At 36.1% G+C, this 19417-nt stretch overlaps 1 protein-coding gene across 10 annotated transcripts in view; it reads left to right on the forward strand.

Annotated features, from left to right (window-relative positions):
* The window catches only part of ITSN2 (intersectin 2), a 161360-nt gene that overhangs the window by 61410 nt on the left and 80533 nt on the right, over positions 1-19417 (forward strand). For all 10 annotated transcript variants that reach the window (XM_060169732.1, XM_060169734.1, XM_060169733.1 and 7 more), the window contains 4 exons: positions 463-612; positions 2756-2896; positions 3334-3421; positions 9125-9264. In XM_060169732.1, the coding sequence (XP_060025715.1) occupies positions 463-612; positions 2756-2896; positions 3334-3421; positions 9125-9264 (519 nt within the window). The remainder of the gene's footprint in view (positions 1-462; positions 613-2755; positions 2897-3333; positions 3422-9124; positions 9265-19417) is intronic.

The raw sequence follows: 19417 nt of genomic DNA on the forward strand, positions 1-19417 counted from the left end.
TTTGCGGTACGCGGGCCTCTCACTGTTGTGGCCTCTCCCGTTACGGAGCACAGGCTTCGGATGCACAGGCTCAGCAGCCGTGGCTCACAGGCCCAGCTGCTCCGCAGTATGTGGGATCTTCCTAGACCGGGGCACGAACCCGTGTCCCCTGCATCGGCAGGCGGACTCTCAACCACTGCGCCACCAGGGAAGCCCTGAAGTCATCCTTTTGTTTATTAAGGGAAAAGTAACTACAGCAAGAGGATGGCCCTATGAAGCAATCAGAAAATCTGGTGGATGAATTTGCTTTTGTGGAAGTCTTTAGATTAGGCCCATTGATAAAACTAGGTTTGCCCAGTTACCCTTAGAAACTCAAGCCCACTCAGTGCTAAATGCTGCCTGATCGTTACTTTGTCATTCCATCAGTTTTTGAATGAGGCAAAATTGTTAATTTAAAAATTAACTTTAATTCATTATTTTCAGGCAGCAAAACAAGAACTTGAAAGACAACGTCGTTTAGAATGGGAGAGAATTCGTAGACAGGAGCTTCTCAATCGAAGGAATAGAGAACAGGAAGAAATTGTCAGGTTAAACTCTAAAAAGAAAAGCCTTCATCTCGAGTTGGAAGCACTGGTATGGCTATAGGTTTAAGTGAAATTTATCTGAATGATGCTTAGAGTTACCTGTTGAAAAATATTATTGTTTTTTTAATCTACCTCATGAATGTGTTATGTTTTAATGTAATTAAATAGTCATATTTTCATATGTGCTTTTTAACAGTTTAGACAGTATAGTTTACTAAAAAAGGATAGTGACTCGAAATGCTGAGAATTATGTTGTGGTCTTAGTTCAGATGTGGATAAACAAGGTACTCTTGGGCATGGTCTCTGGAAGGTGGTCTGCAGAGGAATAACCAGAAGGGGGAGAGGAGAGCCTAGGCGCTAGGACAGCGCCTCCTCTCCCCACTTCTTCGTCCCACATTTCACAATAGAGAATCGCCACATTTATCTGCTGTACTTTTATTGGAGTTTTATCTAAAATTTGCTTGGAAAAAGGGATTCTACTGCTAAAAAGAAAAAATGACTGGAAACTGCTGACCTAAATGATCTCTTAGGATTCCTTTCAGTTCTAAAAGACTATGGTTGTTAACAAATATTGGCCATTATGCTTCTCAGTTTTTACACATCAGATGTCAGAGTATCTGTTAAAAGACTTTGCTTGAAATGCAAAGTGAGAAGATAGAAAGGGTCTGAGTAAGGCATACTATTCTACTACGACCCTGTAATCCCATAAGCCTGACCTGATTATACAGTAAGGTTTTGCAAAAAATGCATGTGTAGCTATGTAGTAGAGCCATATTTACATCTTGTTTAATTGTAGTCTAATGTTTTATTTGGTTGATGAATTGAATTACATTTTTTTAAAAAATCACAATATCTTTCATCAGAAAGGTACTATTTTATGCCTTCAAATGAATAGGAAAGCATACCACAGTTGTTAATCATGCCATAGTACTACAAAACAGTCCTAAAAACTTTAACTACTTTGTGTAGCTACTTGGGTATCTGTCTGAACCGTTATCTTGACTGTGTGTTTTTCCTTAAAAATACAATGGGAGGAAACCTTTTGATTGTTTTCCCCCCAAGAACTGGGGTAACACACCAAGCAGTAGCATAGATTAATGTGTAGAGTCTGGAAAGGTCCAGGGCCTATACTTATATTTGCTGAAGATAATAACCTGATATCCAGGGTGGACACAGCATATTCCCTTCAGCGTGTATTTCTCAAATATGAAACATACTTTTCAGTAAAAACTTTCATTATTGGTGATTTTTAACCAGGAGCCTCATTTTTCCTCACCCCACTTTATTTGCTAAGGCTGCCATAACAAAATACCACAGACCAGGTGGCAATTTTTATCACAGTTCTGGAGGCTGGAAGTCCAAGATCAAGGTGTCAGCATGTTCGATTTCTTCTGAGGCTTCTCTCCTTGGCTTGCTGATGGCTGCCTTTTGCCGTGTCCTCATGTGGTCTTTTCTCTGCCTGTGCATCTCTGCTGTCTCTATTGTGTCTAAATGTTCTCTTCTTATAAGGACACCAGTCAGATTGGAGTAGGGCCCACCCATAAGACTTCATTTAATCTTAATTACCTCTTTAAACATCCTATCTCCAAATGCAGTCATATTCTGAGGTTACTGAGGGTTAGGACTTCAACATATAAATTGTGGAGGACACAGTTCAGCTCATAACACCTCACTCTACTTATTAGCTTCCATTGAGAATCCTGCTGTTTTTTGTTCTGTTGTTTTTTTTTTTTCCTCAGGACAAGGGGAAAGGAATATTGGTATAGGAGAAGAGTAGTGTGGCCCCAAAAGGCCCTCCTGTACACTGTTTAATTAGAAGAATTAGATGGCAGCATTGAGGATAGAAATAGAAGTTCAGAGAATGTAATGCTAATTGTCATATGCACACACTTATTCCTCCTTATTGTTCTAAGAGATTGTTTATATTTTATGAATTAGTGCCTAAATGCTGAGTTCAGAAAAAAATTCAGTGTGTTATGTTTGTGCTTTCTCATCTTAACATAATAGGCTCTTACACTCACAGTGGTACATTTCCTGCTAATAACTCTCTTGAGTTAACTTGGTTTTAGACATTTATCTTAGACTGAGTATAAATGATAAATGACATTTAAAATTTAAATAAAAATATTGTTCTCTTGATAAGAACATTTCCTATTAGCATTTTATGTTACCATATGTTTCTCTTCCTATAGAATGGCAAACATCAGCAGATCTCAAGCAGACTTCAAGACATCCGACTGAGGAAGCAAACTCAAAAGACTGAGCTGGAAGTTCTGGATAAGCAGTGTGACCTGGAAATTATGGAAATCAGGCAGCTTCAACAGGAACTTCAGGTAAGTCCTTTGCTGCTGAATTGTCCTTAAACATGAGCAGTTCTTAATAATTCTTCCTAATAAAGTGTTTTTCACTTTTGGGGTCATGAACCCCTCTGAGCCTCTGATAGACATCCTTCCTAAAGGCATGTAGATATACACAATCTTGTATAATATCAGGAATCTCATGGACTCCCTAAAACTGTGCTTAACATCTGGTTAAATTCTGCTTAATATTTATACAATATCTGGGCATTTACCACTTTGAGTTTTAAGTCTTTAATAAATAAATAAATACATCATTTAATTCCATTTTAGTTTATCCATAAGTTGTAAGCAACTTACATATTATTCTATGTGTTATTCCTATACTAAGTTTCAAGAATGATTAAATCATGTTTTAACATTTTCAGAAAATTCTTAGACAACATTACAGAGTTTCTTTTTCTTTTTATAAGGAATATCAAAATAAGCTTATCTATTTGGTGCCAGAGAAGCAATTATTAAATGAAAGAATTAAAAATATGCAGCTCAGTAACACACCTGGTAAGTCTCTAAGGTTTGTTTTGCCTCTTTTATTCTTTTCTGAATGTATCAGTTATATTCTGTTACGTTTTAAAATAGCATTATTCTGTTATAAATAACATTTTTTGTCTATAGTTAAAAATTTTTAAATAATGTGAAAAATATTACCTCATGTTGGAGCATTTTTAGCAATAAAATGTAAATAGAAATAAAATAACAATTGTGGTTTGACTTCCTGTCTTGATACCATTTTTATTTATATATTTCAAATACCAATCAAATAAAATGTTACATTACAGTTAAACAAGACCTCAGTTTGGCTTGAACACGAGGCTATATGTGCATTTTGGCAAAATCCTGCACTAATTGTAAAGAACTGTTCATGAGGAGACTTTTCTATGGAGCCAAACCTGTTGGATTCTAGGGTGATAGTGTACAGCAGTGATAGGCCTAAGCAGACTGGTATGCTCTTCCGAGACCTTTTATATCATCTAACTTTGTGATTCATGTAAGGAATTTTACCACCTTGGCCCTCTGACACCTGTGGAGCAAAATATTCCAGTGTAATTTATGAGAATATAACATTTCTCTTGATTCAAGTCTCAACCAGGAAACTGAAGGAAAAAAAAAATCTCTACATTGGATAGCATGCCAATAACAATGTAGCAGAAGAAAGATTTATTTAAAGAAAAGTAACTCTGCAAATGTGTTAGAACTAGCTAAAGTATCCTAAATGTCTCCCACTGAGTATCTGTCAGTTTTTTCATTCTAGGGCTCTTTATTACACTTTTGTTTTTTTAGGCAGGCCAATAAATAGGTTCATCCCTCTTCTTTGCCCAAATTCTGAACAAATTAAGAAATAAGGCAAAGGAGCAAGACATGAGAGACCAGAATATCACCTCATTATTAATAAAGCTGATGTTAGACAACATGGCTTATCTGTGAGCAGTACAGCTGCCCCTGTAAGACACTGGGTGCATGAACAAAAAAGAATGCAGATTCCTGTAGGCAGTTCAACCTCAAGAAAGCAAGGGATAGGAAAGGTATAGGGCTGTGTACACCCGGGTCCTTATCTTGATCTCACCAAGTATTTAAGAGTTAGAAAGAAGCTGGGACTGTTGTTCTAGTAAAGGTCCCTTTACATCGAAGGAATACCAGGAATAGAAAATTTGATCTTGTGAACTACTCTTATTATGTCTCCAACCTTCCACTGATGTCTCGTCTCAGACAATCTTCCTTCCACAGAGTGCTTTTCTTGGCCTTTCGAAGTGTATCAGCTCCTACCTTACCCCTCACAGGCATTCCAGAAGCAGGATAAGGCAGCACTCCTGATCTGTGCACGGTAGAAAGTATATTGTCATCTTCATTGTTAGTATTTGGATTGTGAAGAGAATGTAGGATATGTCTTATTAGGGGCCTGGTAGAGCTACTCTTTCTCTGTGGAATGTGATCCAGTTTAGCTTTTATAAATTTATTAATCTTTGCTGTAGTCCAGTTTAGAATAGGAAGCTTTTATTTGGAGTTTGCAAAGTACCCAGTATCCCTTAGATTCCTCTGTCCATAATAGTAACCATTTAAGATTTTCAGCCCTGTGCTAAGCACCATGCTAGGCAGTTTTCATGCATTATTTCCTTTCATCTTTACAACAACCCTGTAAAGTAGTCGTTGTTATTTCCATTGTGCAGCTTGGAAAAACTGAGGTTCACAGAGAATAAGTAATTACCCAAGATCACGTAATAGTAGGTCTCAAATTCTTGTGTGTCTGACTCCTGAAGCCCACCACACTACCATGTTGCCTCTTTCAAGTTCCCTAACACAGTGCTCGTAGATGTGATATGATCACATTCAATATGAAAGCATCCATTATTACTGATGCTCATTTTGAATACTAAGAATGAATATTCTTTTACTGTTATTTTTCCCATTGCTTGTCTCCCACCTTGACTAGAATAGGACCCATGCCTTATCCTTCACTTTTACCTACCATTGACAAAGTGCAAGGCCTTGCATATAGCAGATTTGTAATTTAATGATTATTTATTGAAATACTGGAAAACTGTTAGAATTATAAGACAATTTAACAAGGTGCCTGGATACAAAATCAGCATATAAAAATCAGCAGCTTTACTGTATATCAAAAGTATTTATTTAGAAAATAAGGGGGAAAAAGGTCTCATTCACATCAGCATTCTCATTGTTAAATGAACAAAGAAGAAATGCACAGCCATAAAACTTTACTGATTGACATAAAAGATTCCTGGATAAGTAGATACATATTATATTCCTGAATGAACTTGCTCAATATTTTAAAGATGTTATTTAGTTTTCTACTAATTCATCCATATATTCAGTTTTATTCAGGTTTCCTTAAATGAAAATTGACAGATGATTCACAAATTAACCTAGAAGAGAAAATACACAACATGAGCCAAGACTTAAAAAGAAAAAACATTGGTGGGGGGAGGAGTCTAGCCCTATCATATACCGAAACATGAGTTATGAAAAGGTATAGTACCTAAAATAATGTATTATTGATCCAAAATAGAAACAGAACACTGGAACTAAATAGAGAGTCTATATATATAGACAAGCATATATATATATATATATATATATATATATATATATATGGCAATTTAGGATTAGATAAAGTTGGCATTTAACATCAGTGGGGAAGGGATGGGCTTTCGATAGTTACTATCTCTTCGTTAAGTGATTTGAGGGATAGTTGAAAGGGGGGTGAAGAAGCTCTTTACCTCACTCTATGCAGATATAAATTCTAGGTAAAGTGGGAGGCTAAACATAAAATATAACTCTAGAAAAAAATATTACAGAGGAAAACATTTTTATAATTTTGGTGTCAGAAAAGTCTCTTCAAACAATACATAGAGCTATGAAGGAAAATAGTTTTTGATGAAATAAAAATGAAAAACTTTTTCATGATGAAAGATGTCATAAACAGTAAAAAAAAAAAAAATTGAAATATGTATGATACAACAAGAATTTAGAGCTTCTACAAATCAGAAACTAAGACAAGCCAATAGGAGGAAAAAGCCAGCAAAGGTTGAGACGAGACAATTCAAGATGATGGCTGATAAATGTAAGTAGATGGCCATATAAATAGATGTTTTATCTAATTTCAGTAGTTGTCAAGAAAATACAAATTAAAGTGACAATCAGAATTTTTTTGCCAGTTAGCAAAAATGAAGAATGAGTGATACAATCTCCAAAATTTACAAGCAGCTCCTGCAGCTCAATATCAAAAAAACAAACAACCCAATCCAAAAATGGGCAGAAGACCTAAATAGACATTTCTCCAAAGAAGACATACAGATCGCCAACAAACACATGAAAAGATGCTCAACATCACTAATATTAGAGAAATGCAAATCAAAACTACAATGAGGTATCACCTCACGCTGGTCAGAATGGCCATCATCAAAACATCTACAAACAATAAATGTTGGAGAGGGTGTGGAGAAAAGGGAACCCTCTTGCACTGTTGGTGGGAATGTAAATTGATACAGCCACTGTGGAGAACAGTATGGAGGTTCCTTAAAAAACTAAAAATAAAATTACCATACGACCCAAGCAATCCCACTACTGGGCATATACCCTGAGAAAACCATAATTCAAAAAGAATCATGTACCACAATGTTTACTGCAGCTCTATTTGCAATAGCCAGGACATGGAAGCAACCTAGGTGTCCATCAACAGATGAATGGATAAAGAAGATGTGGCACATATATACAATGGAATATTACTCAGCCATAAAAAGAAATGAAATTGAGATATTTGTAGTGAGGTGGGTGGACCCGGAGTCTCATACAGAGTGAAGTAAGTCAGAAAGAGAAAAACAAATACTGTATGCTAACACATATATATATGGAATCTAAAAAAAAATGGTTCTGAAGAACCTAGGGGCAGGACAGGAATAAAGACGCAGATGTAGAGAATGGACTTGAGGACACGGGGAGGGGGAAGGGTAAGCTGGGATGAAGTGAGAGAGTGGCATGGACATATATACACTACCAAATGTAAAATAGATAGCTAGTGGGAAGCAGCCGCATGGCACAGGGAGATCTGCTTGGTGCTTTGTGTCCACCAAGAGGGGTGTGATAGGGAGGGTGGGAGGGAGACGCAAGATGGAGGAGAAATGGGGATATACATATAGCTGATTCACTTTGTTATACAGCAGAAACTAACACACCATTGTAAAGCAATTATACTCCAATAAAGATGTTTAAAAAAAAAGAAAGAAAAATGAGTGATAGTATCTGGTGATAGGGATATGCAGAAACAGGTAATTTGGTGTCATTGTTACTGGTACAGCTTTTTGGAAGGGCAGTTTGGCAGTTTCTGTCCAGATTTAAAGTGTGCACATCCTTTTACATAGCAATTCTTTCACCTCCTAGCCTTTTAAAATACCTCCTTGTGTGTGTTAAAATGTACATACAAGTATGTTTATGGCAGCATTTTTATTTAATAGTAGAAAATCAGAAACAACCTAAATGGCAATCAGAAAGGGAATAGTTACATAAATTACGGAATACCCATAATGTGGACTACCAGGGAGCAATTTTAAAGAATGAACTAGATCTAGATGTCTTTAATGGTGAGCTGTGTTATTAAATTTAAAACAAGTTGCCAAGCAGTGTAGACAGCGTGATCCCATTAAAGCCCCGTGGAAATGCTGAATATGCACATATCAAGTACCTAAGGGGGGGTAGGAGTTGAGATGAAGAGAGACTTTTTTACTATTTACTCTATATGCTTCATTTTATTTGAATTTTGTACTAGATTTCTGTACTTTAAAAAATACAATAAAGTTTTAAAATACGTACAGTTGACCGTTGAACAACGTGGGTTTGAACTGCACAGGTCCACTTCTGTGCAGATTTTTTTCAATAAGTAAATACTACAGTACTACACAGATCCGTGGTTGTTGAATCCAAGGACTTAGAACTGGGGATATGGAGGAACTGCACCCACGTATGCTGAGGGCCAACTGCAAGGTATACTTAGATTTTCAACAGAGCAGAGGGCCACCCTCCAATTGTTGTTCAAGGGTCAGCTGTATTTAAATAGATGGTAAGATTGCTATCTTAATTTATTGAAATGTAATCTCTATCATATATTTCCATCCAGTTTTTTCATCCTTGCCTAAATGTGTAAGAAAAGGTCATATAAAATGAAGCTCTCTGTTCCTACCTCCTAAAATAATACCACTGAATGATCCAGTTAGTAATATTTATTGAGTCCTTGTAGTGAATATTCCCCTATTCTTGATAGCACTGAGAATAAATAGAAAGCTACTTTAACAATAGGTGCTATTAATTGAGTATTTACTATAGGCCAGACTCTGTACTAATGGCTTTATATCATCACCTCATATATGAGGTGGGTGATATAATGCCCATTGAATAGGAGAGCCTACGGATCAGATTGGTGAAGCAACTTACCCAAAATGGAGCGTCACTTCAAGTTCTAGTACTTTTGAGTACAGAACCAATGCTTATAACATTTCCATATGAGGATCTTCCAAGATATGATCCGAAAAAGGGAAATGACTGCTGATTGTTTTTTCCCTTGAGTTGATCCACCTTATGTGTGTATAGCCTTTGGCTCTCTAGTTATACCAATTTGACCAGACAGTAAATGTTAATTACTGGTAATGACAGGAACTTCTACGAAATGTAAACTGTATGATGTTTGTATTTCAGATTTAGGAGTCGGTTTACTTCATAAAAAATCATTAGAAAAGGAAGAATTATGCCAAAGACTTAAAGAACAATTAGATGCTCTTGAAAAAGAAACTGCATCTAAGCTATCAGAAATGGATTCATTTAACAATCAACTAAAGGTATTTATCTTCTATTATATTCATTTTTAGTTAGCTGCCGTTTACCTTCCTTATTTTGATTTAATTGAATAAATAACTGAAGCTATTATTGTTATATGTATTACATTTCATAATTTATTTTATAATTTGAGCTATACCAGAATTGCAGGATTGTTTTTAATGTTCTCTGTGTATTATAAACATTGAGTCGTGTAAATAAACTTATAATTTACCATAGTTTCCAGTTTTTGATGACTGTTTTTATTGGCATCTATACATTTTCTTTTCTTTTTTTTTTTTTTTTTTTTTGCGGTACACGGGCCTCTCACTGTTGTGGCCTCTCCCGTTGCGGAGCACAGGCTCCGGACGCACAGGCTCAGCGGCCATGGCTCACAGGCCCAGCCGCTCCGCAGCATGTGGGATCTTCCTGGACCGGGGCACGAACCCTTGTCCCCTGCATCAGCAGGCGGACTCTCAACCACTGCGCCACCAGGGAAGCCCGCATCTATACATTTAAAAAATAATTACCTTTGTCAGAATTAGGATTAGATTAGATTAGATTTGTCAGTATTAGATCTCAACCAGAATGATCTTAGGCAAGTTTGAAAATGGGAAATATGGAAAATTTTAAATAGTCCAGGTTGTAGAGGCTCTTTTAACACACTAAATTCTTTTTTCTTTTTTACAATTTAATTAACCTTTGTGAAATAATGCCATAACCAATGAAATCCAAAGCATAATTTGGCACTAAAAATTTTGCATGAAAAGTAGATTCATGATCCATTATTTGCTGCAGTGGCAGAACAGATGTCCAAAATGTATACCATATGCTTATCATTCTGTTCAGTGTTAGTTGTATACTGAAGCCATGCCCGTGAAAGAAAATATTAAAAGCTAGCAACCAGAGTAATGGCATATGATTAAAATTTGGGACTAGTTTCAGTTACTCCCTTGCTAATGAAGCATGAAGTTTTTAGAGCATAATGTATTACAGAGCTTTTCAGGCAGCTCTCTGTCTCTTCATGTGACTTTCATTTTGCTGACTTATTTAGAGTAATGTTACACCAACCATAGAGTAAACAGAATGGTAAAAGAAACCATGGTGGCTTCAGTTAAGAAAGGGAAGTTTGAGGTGAATAATGTAAATAATACATTCTACCCAAGCATATATTCTGTAGAAAAAAAATTTAAAGAAAACCAAATAATTTGTCATTGATGGACAGACAAACCAGCCAAGTTATCTTCCCTACATTATTTTTTTTTAAATCTGTACATAGTTTAATTGGCTTTTTATCTGCCTTATCTTACAGTGTGGGAATATGGATGACTCTGTTCTTCAGTGCCTTTTGTCTCTGCTAAGCTGTCTCAACAACCTCTTCCTCTTACTTAAGGTTATTTTCTAATATCTAGCTCCTTTTCTTTGAGTTACTTTACTGTTTTCTTTTTTAAAAAACTAGACTATTCTTTGCATTTATCTAAATATCCTTGTTTGAAATAACATATACAGTATAGACATTTTTCTTTCTGCTTGCTTAAATATCCTTCTGCTGTCTCACTGCCTGTTTGAGTCTAATGCTAGGAATCACTAGGGTTGCCCAGAGTAACCTTTCGCATGAGGAGCCCAGGACACTGAGAAATACTTCCTGGTTCCCGTACAACATCCCTGTGAGTTGGGGTAACTGATGGGATGATTACTCATTCAATTAAAAGGGAAGCTAAGGGAATGTGAGATTAAATTATTTACCCATATCACTGAAATTATTGTTTAAAATAAAACTTATACCTTCTGAAATCTAGTGCAAGGTTATGTCACATATATATCAGGCTGCTTCCTAATACTGCTATAAGATTTTTCTTTAAGAAAAATCTTAAAGAACCAATAATGCAGGTGCAGCTTTAGTTTTGTCTAGTTATCAGGCCTCATATTTAGATACCCTTGCACCACAGATAAAAATGTTTAAATCATATTTATAAACAAGTAGTTCACTTTGTCATGTATAGATAGCACAAAGAATATTTAAAACATTCAATGAATTCCTATTTTAATTTAGTTTAAAGAAAGTTGCTTTATATTTACCACTTGCTGACCCTAGTAGATTTTTGACTGTATTCTACTCAGTACTAAAATGGATGGCAATGGGGCAATTACATATATATGCACAGTGAAGACGAGAACATAAGTAGAGCTCATTTGTTACCTAAGCAAAGGTAGGGCAGTTGGAAAGATGGTATCATCCTTTCCTTTATGGTTATAGCATGAATGGCCAGATTATCTGGTCTTAGAACTTTTGCTGCAGATCACACAGAAATGTAAACCTAAGTGTTTCTTCACGTATACAGTGCAGTTTGATGATATTTGTGGACTGTACTCACACACCGAAGTCTGATTCTTCGAGTTAGCATTTGATTCTCCACAGGCTAGCAGATTATTCTTGTCTCTTGTTTTCCTTTCTTCCTTCTGCTTCCTGCCTTCCAACCTTTCACTGCTTGTTGAGGTTTCATCAGAGGCAATTTAGGAATGTAAAAGGGAATGAAACCTATACTGTCAGAGTGGTCAGGAGACCGACTGTTGTTACAGAAAGCAAGAAAAGAGGCTTTCTGTAGTCATTGGAAATGATACAGAGCAGTCAGTTAACTTAGTACTGAAAAGTATCCATTGAATTGTCAACAAGGAGACCTTTGAAGACATTTCTGAAAGTGCCATCTCAGTTGAGTGACCAGCAGAGGCTGGATTGCGGCAGATCAGGAATGAATGGGAGCTGAGGAGGGGTGGAGTGCGTGTAAACAACTCTTTAGGAGAGTGAAAAGAGAGCATGAGGAAAACTTTGTTTGTTTGTTTAAGAAAGATGACAAAGGATACAAAGTTTCAGTTATGTAAGATGGATAAGTTGTGAAACCCACTGCACAGCATGGTGACTATAATTAGAAAATTTCAACTATACAATACAGTATTGTTAAGAGTATATATCTTAAACATTCTCCCACAGACAGAGAGAGAGGAAGGGAGGGAGGGAGGGAGAGAGGGAGAGGGAAAGAGAGAGGAAGGGAGGGAGGGAGGAAAGAAAGGAAAGAAAGGGGGGGGAGAGAAGAAGAGAAGGAGCGGGGTGGGGGGGGGAAGGAGGGAATGGTAACTATATGAGGAAATGAATATGTTAATTAGCTTGATTATGGTGATCATTTCACAGTGTATATGTGTATTGAAGCAGCAAATTGTATACCTTAAATATATACAGTTTTTATTTACCAATTATACTTTAATAAAGTTGAAAAATAAAAGAGTAATTAGGACCACCCTTGAAAGTGGTATCACCTTTTTGTGCAGCATATGCATACATGAGGAATGGATAGTTTCTGTTAGGACCGGAGAATGGAAATGGAGAAAATTAAGCTTTTTAGGTAACTAACCTTATCCATCTCAGTGTCTTAAAGATGATTGCCAGACTCAAGCCAAATATTTCATTGCTGAATTCCCAGCACCTAGAACAGTGCATGGAACATCATGTATGGCAATACACACTTGTTGAATGAATGAATGGTTTTGAATGTTCTCAGTCAGAAAATATACAGCATTTAGAGTTAGTATTGGTATATAGAGTTTATGAGAAAAAAGTAGAAAGAAATTAGTCAAAAAACAGCAGAAAACCATGTATCACAGGTTTTAGGAAAACTTCTGATTCCATGTAATTTATTCTTTGAAGTAAAGGCTATTTTTTAAATTCAAAAAAAGGAAGAAAGAAAAGAAAGACAAGACTTAAAGTAGAAGAGAGAGGAAGGGAAGGAGAAGGAAAGTGAGAGATTGAGATTGACCGTATAAAGTTGTGATAATTGATGGAGCAAAGTCCCAAGGAAGCAGACTAAGATATAATCTGGAGCATAGATTGAAGGACAAGAGAAAAAGAATACTTCCAGTGTAACATATGGGGATAAGATAGGTGTGAAGTCGGCTAAATTTGTTGGTAGAGAGTAGGAAGTTGATAGCTTCAAAACCTAAAATCAGAAGCAAGTTAGATCATTACAAAGAGTCTTCATGGGTGGTTGAGGACATGGAATAACTCAAACTAGACTAGAAGGAGATGGATGCAGATGCAGGAAGTTTTATTGCTTTTGAGATGGAAAGATGAGGGAATTCCAGTCTGGCTTAATGAGGCAAGATTATTGGCTGGTAGTGAAAAGAATGAATGGAAGATTGGGAAATTTCAGGAGTGAAAAGTAGGCATGAAATACACATCTTAGTGGGGGTGGGGAGTGCAAGCTTAGTAGAGGAAAACAGTAGGTGTCCTGAGCAATGTTGAATGCCTATTTGAAGTTGGAGTTCATGAATTTAAATTGAAAACAGCAGGCCTAATTGTGTCTTTTTTTTTCCCCACCAAAGTTCAGCTGTTTATGTGTAAGCATGGAAAAGGATGATGACATAGGTTAATAGATTCATACGGGTTTGAGGTTTTAATAGACATGGGCAGAGAGGGAGGAACAAGGGAGCTACAGATCTTAACACAGTAACTGTGATAAATATGAACTCTGAAATAGGTACTGGACATGAAGGGATATGAAGAGAGGAAGGGGTGCTGATGAAAGAAGAGGATGGTGGGGTCAACAGAATGGAGGTCTCAGTGAGGTTGGAAACCTGTTGAAATGGATGTACCATATGTAAGAAAAGCTTGAAGGATAAGAACTTATGTTTGGAAAATGGGATACTGATCAGTGGTAGTTCTCTTTGTGATGATGACAAGATTCAGGGTATAATAATGCAAATGAGGAATTAAATGGAGTAAAAAAAACATTGTTGAGGAGATCAGTTGTTTTGTTTTTACTTTTTTTAGTTAAAATGAGAAGTTTTATTTTCGATGGATTTTATTTATTTATTTATTTTTTAACATCTTTATTGGAGTATAATTGCTTTACAATGGTGTGTTAGTTTCTGCTTTACAACAAAACGAATCAATTATATATATACATATGTTCCCATATCTCTTCCCTCTTGCATCTCCCTCCCTCCCACCCTCCCTATCCCACCCCTCCAGCGGGTCACAAAGCACCGAGCTGATCTCCCTGTGCTATGCTGCTGCTTCACACTAGCTATCTACCTTACGTTTGGTAGTGTATATATGTCCATGCCACTCCCTCGCTTTGTCACAGCTTATCCTTCCTCCTCCCCATATCCTCAAGTCCATTCTCTAGTAGGTCTGTGTCTTTATTCTTGTTTTACCCCTAGCTTCTTCATGACATTTTTTTTTCTTAAATTCCATATATATGTGTTAGCATATGGTATTTGTCTCTCTCTTTCTGACTTACTTCACTCTGTATGACAGACTCTAGGTCTATCCACCTCATTACAAATAGCTCAATTTCGTTTCTTTTTATGGCTGAGTAATATTCCATTGTATATATGTGCCACATCTTTTTTATCCATTCATCCGATGATGGACACTTAGGTTGTTTCCATCTCCGGGCTATTGTAAATAGAGCTGCAGTGAACATTATGGTACATGACTCTTTTTGAATTATGGTTTTCTCAGGGTATATGCCCAGTAGTGGGATTGCTGGGTCATATGGTAGTTCTATTTGTAGTTTTTTAAGGAACCTCCATACTGTTCTCCACAGTGGCTGTATCAATTTACATTCCCACCAACAGTGCAAGAGGGTTCCCTTTTCTCCACACCCTCTCCAGCATTTGTTTGTAGATTTTTTGATGATGGCCATTCTGACTGGTGGGAGATGATATCTCATTGTAGTTTTGATTTGCATTTCTCTAATGATTAGTGATGTTGAGCATTCTTTCATGTGTTTGTCTATGGATTTTATCACTATAGAAAGTTATAATCCTCCTACTGTGATGCTTTTAAACTTTATAACCTTCTTAAACCATATACACTTTTTTATAATTATGTTTTATAAAACTATCTATACAGAAGATCTGTTGTCAAATACTTACATTTGCATAAATCCTATTTGTGTTTTTCAGTATTTTTTCCAATAATTCTGAGGCAGGAAAGGAACAGTGCCAAGGGATAATTAAGCCTTCTTATCTGTATAATATTCACTTGGAAAATTTTCCTCCAGTGTGCTGAAATACATATGTTTAGCCCCAAGAATGAACATTGAGAATGCTTTTGAATTCATAGTTTCTGGTCACTTAGAATGACTTAGCAGAGCTGCCCAAGTCCTATCAGCACCCTGGACACCAGTTCTTACAGTTTTCAACTCAGCATCAGATAAACCACATGCTCTTAGTTGTTACTTGACTGACATTTCCCAGGTTACTATTTCAATCCCTACCTTTTTTTTTTTTTTTAGCATCTTTATTGGAGTATAATTGCTTTACAATGATGTGTTAGTTTCTGCTGTATAACAACATGAATCAGCTATACATATATCCCCATTTCTTCTCCGTCTTGCGTCTCCCTCCCACCCTCCCTATCACACCCCTCTTGGTGGACACAAAGCACCAAGCGGATCTCCCTGTGCCATGCGGCTGCTTCCCACTAGCTATCTGTTTTACATTTGGTAGTGTATATATGTCCATGCCACTCTCTCACTTCGTCCAGGCTTACACTTCCCCCTCCCCGTGTTTGAGGAGATCAGTCTGAGTTGAGGTTTTGATGGGGTCATCTACATTGATGTCAAAGACTGGAAGAATAATGAAAATGAATGAATGAGGATCAGTGACCAGGTGATCCATAGATGACAATAAAGAGGAATGGGAGGGTGGTACTGCTGGATGTTATTCTGAGCCTCAGAAAAAGATGGAGTTTGTAAGAGTAAGAAGAAATAATCATCTAGAAATGGCAATGAAGAGCAAAGAAAATACTCAGGCCAGAAACTGGTAAACCATCCTCAACCAAGCAGTCAAATTTAACATTACCCAAATGGCAGAAGCTGACATTATGTGTCTCCTGATATGATGCGCTGAAAAAGACACATCACTTCTTTTTTTTTTTTTAAGACACATCACTTCTGTACTATTTTTGCCAAAAATATTTCATCTGTGTAAGTGTAAGGAAATAATTAGACAAACTCAAATTGTGGTTTGGTCTGTAAAATAGCTGACTAACCCACACTCTAAAGATGTGAATCTCATAAAAGATGGAGGAAATCTTCTTACAATGATGAAGTGAAGTGTATGGTCCTTGATTGGATTATGGAGCCAAAAAAAGGCTGCTATTAAGGACAATATTTACACTATTGGGAGGGAACATCTTTTCAATATGAATTCTGTATTAAGACTATTATGTCACTATTGAATTTCTTTAGTTTGGTACTGACATTGACACCGTAGTTACATAGAATAATGATGAAGTTCTAGGGGTGAAAGCATCAGCGTCTTCAACTTAGTCAAATTTTTTGTAGATCTGAAAGTTTTCAAAATAAAAACTTGGAGAAAAATTACGTTGCAAAATGTTGTCAAATGTTTATGAAAATGAAATAGTAGAATAAGTATATTTTTAAATTATAACAAACACTGGAAGATGGAGAGGAGATAGGGGGATAGTGTAAATGAGCAGATTCCCCATATTCCATATCAGGAGTCAATAACTATTTTCTAATTCATAAGATATACTAATAATAGGATTTATTAAAGGCTTTATCTGTGACTGGCACTGTTCTAAATGTTTTACTTATATTAATTTATTTAATCCTTAATATTAACCTGTTGAGGTAGGTCCTATTATTTGTTCACATTTCACATAGGAGTAAATTAAGTTGCGCAGAGGTAGCAAGCAGAAATTCAACCCAGAGAGTCAGGATTTGACCTTAAATGGTTATATTTTTGTTAAAAAGATGAAAATTTATAAGCTAAGTGTTCAACTTAAGAAGCTAGAAAAAGACTAGCGTAATAAAGGGAAAAAAGTAGAAGGAAATTAGTGAAACAGAACACAGATATTTAATACAGAGAATCAAGAAAGCCAAAATTTGACTCTCTTTATAGATTAATAAAATTATCAAACCTTTGGCAAGACTTAATTTAAAGACAAAATAAAAATAAAGGAGTGAAAAAGAGCTATAACTAAATACATTGCAAACAATAAAAGAGAAGGGACTATTATGAAAAATTTTGCACATAAATATGAAAACGTAGGTGAAATGAACAAATCAGAATTTGCTGAAACTGGCTCAAGAAAAATAAAATATTTAGGCAGCTCTATTGTCACAAAATATTTTAATTCCATAGTTTAAAATCTTCCCTAAAAGAGAATCCAGACCCAGAATTTTACTGAAGGAATAAATAACTCCAGTCTTATACATCTGTTTCAAAATGTAGAAGAGGGAATATTCCCAACTTATTGTATGAAACTATCATAAACCTCAAAATTTGATAAGAATAGTATGAGAAAGGATCATTATAGACCAATTTAGCATAGAGGCAAAAATTCTAAAGAATATTGAAAAGTTGAATGTGGAAATTTATAAGAAGGATACTCCATTATGACCAAGTTGGATTTATCTTAGCCATGCAAAGATGATTTGACATGTAAAACTGTTGACTGTAATTTGCCATATAAACAGATTAAAGGAGAAAAACAGTATGCTCATCTCACTAAATGCAGAAAAGGTATTTGATAAAATTTAACATCTATTCATGATGAAAAAGTTATTAGCATATTAGGAATGGAAGAGAACTTCCTTAACCTGAAAAGAATGATGTTATTCCATTAAGATGGAGTACAATTCTTTTCGTTAAGTGCAGATTGTTTACTTCTTTTCAGTTAACTGATAGTGTTTTTTTTAATTGAAGTATAGTTGATTTACAGTGTTGTGTTAATTTCTGCTGTACAGCAAAGTGATAGTTAACTGATAGATTTAACCAGGACCTCCTGGAAGCGTGACTTAACTCAGAGGAGTGACTCTAATGATAAGAATTTCTAGGATCATTGTAAGGCAGAGGAAATGTTTTTGAGAAGCCCTGTGGTGCTCTTCAAATCGTATTAATATGCATAGACTATGGTTTATGTATTTTCATTCATCCAGTAAATACTAATTAAATAACTACACTGTACCAGGCTCTCTCTCGGGTGGGGATACCTTGATGAAAGACAGTCCTGTTGTCAAGAAACTCATTCCAGTGGAGACAATCATACAGTCAGAAGACGCTGCCTGTGATAGGGGAATGCACAGAACGTCTTGGGGAGCACAAGGAAGCTCGTTAATTCACACACTGGAGGAATGGGCTAATGAAGGAAGACTTGGAACAGTATTTTAAAGGACGAGTTAGAGGGCTAACCTTAGAGCCATATTAAGATCAGACATTAATTTGACTCCTCTTCACTCTCCTTTTAAACTTATAATTCTATTTATGACTTCAGCCAATAATATAGCTAATATTTACTGAGGACTTACTATGTGCCCTGCCCTATTGTAAGCAGTTTATGTGTATTAACCCATTCAGTCCTCATAGCAGTGTTATGAGGCATGTACTATAATTAACCCCATTTTACGATGAGGAGACTGTTAAGTAACTTTCCTAAGATTACTCAGGTAGTCACAGATAAAGCCTGATTCAGACCTTGGGGTTCTTATTCCAGACCAGTGCTCCATGTGCCCTTATCACTAAACCACACTGCTTCTCCACAGATTGTAACCATTGTAGCCTTCCGCTTTTCAATAGAGTTGTTTGGTTTTTTTTTAAACGATTTTTTTGATGTGGACCATTTTTAAAGTCTTTATTGATTTGTTACAATATTGCTTCTGTTTTATGTTTTGGTTTTTTGGCCGCGAGGCATGTGGGATCTTAGCTCCCTGACCAGGGATCGAACCTGCACCCCCTGCATTGGAAGGCGAAGTCTTAACCACTGGACCGCCAGGAAGTCCCATCAATAGAGTTTAGAGAAAGGTGCAACAAAGAGAACTACAGAAGCTGAGATCTGTGAAAACTTTGCTATGAATGTAGTATTTGTATTCTTGTTGTCTTAAGCTGCAAGTCTTGATCTTAGACATTTTGGGCATAGTCTCTGGATACCACATTTTCTCAGATTAGATCTACCAGTTCAATCAAGTTAAAAGGGTTTACCTATAAAATATTAAGAAGTAGAGCTTAGGTTGTTTTCATTTGTTTGTGGTTTGGAGTTTTGTTTTGTGTGTAGATAGATGCCCCAAGACATCTTTTACCAAAAAATTCTATCTAAATGTTGTTGAAGCTCCCACCTTTGCCATGAAGTCTCTTTTGTTTACTTTAGGT

The sequence above is a fragment of the Lagenorhynchus albirostris genome, chromosome 13, assembly GCF_949774975.1.
Source record: "Lagenorhynchus albirostris chromosome 13, mLagAlb1.1, whole genome shotgun sequence".
In the NCBI taxonomy this organism is placed as follows: Eukaryota; Metazoa; Chordata; class Mammalia; order Artiodactyla; family Delphinidae; genus Lagenorhynchus; species Lagenorhynchus albirostris.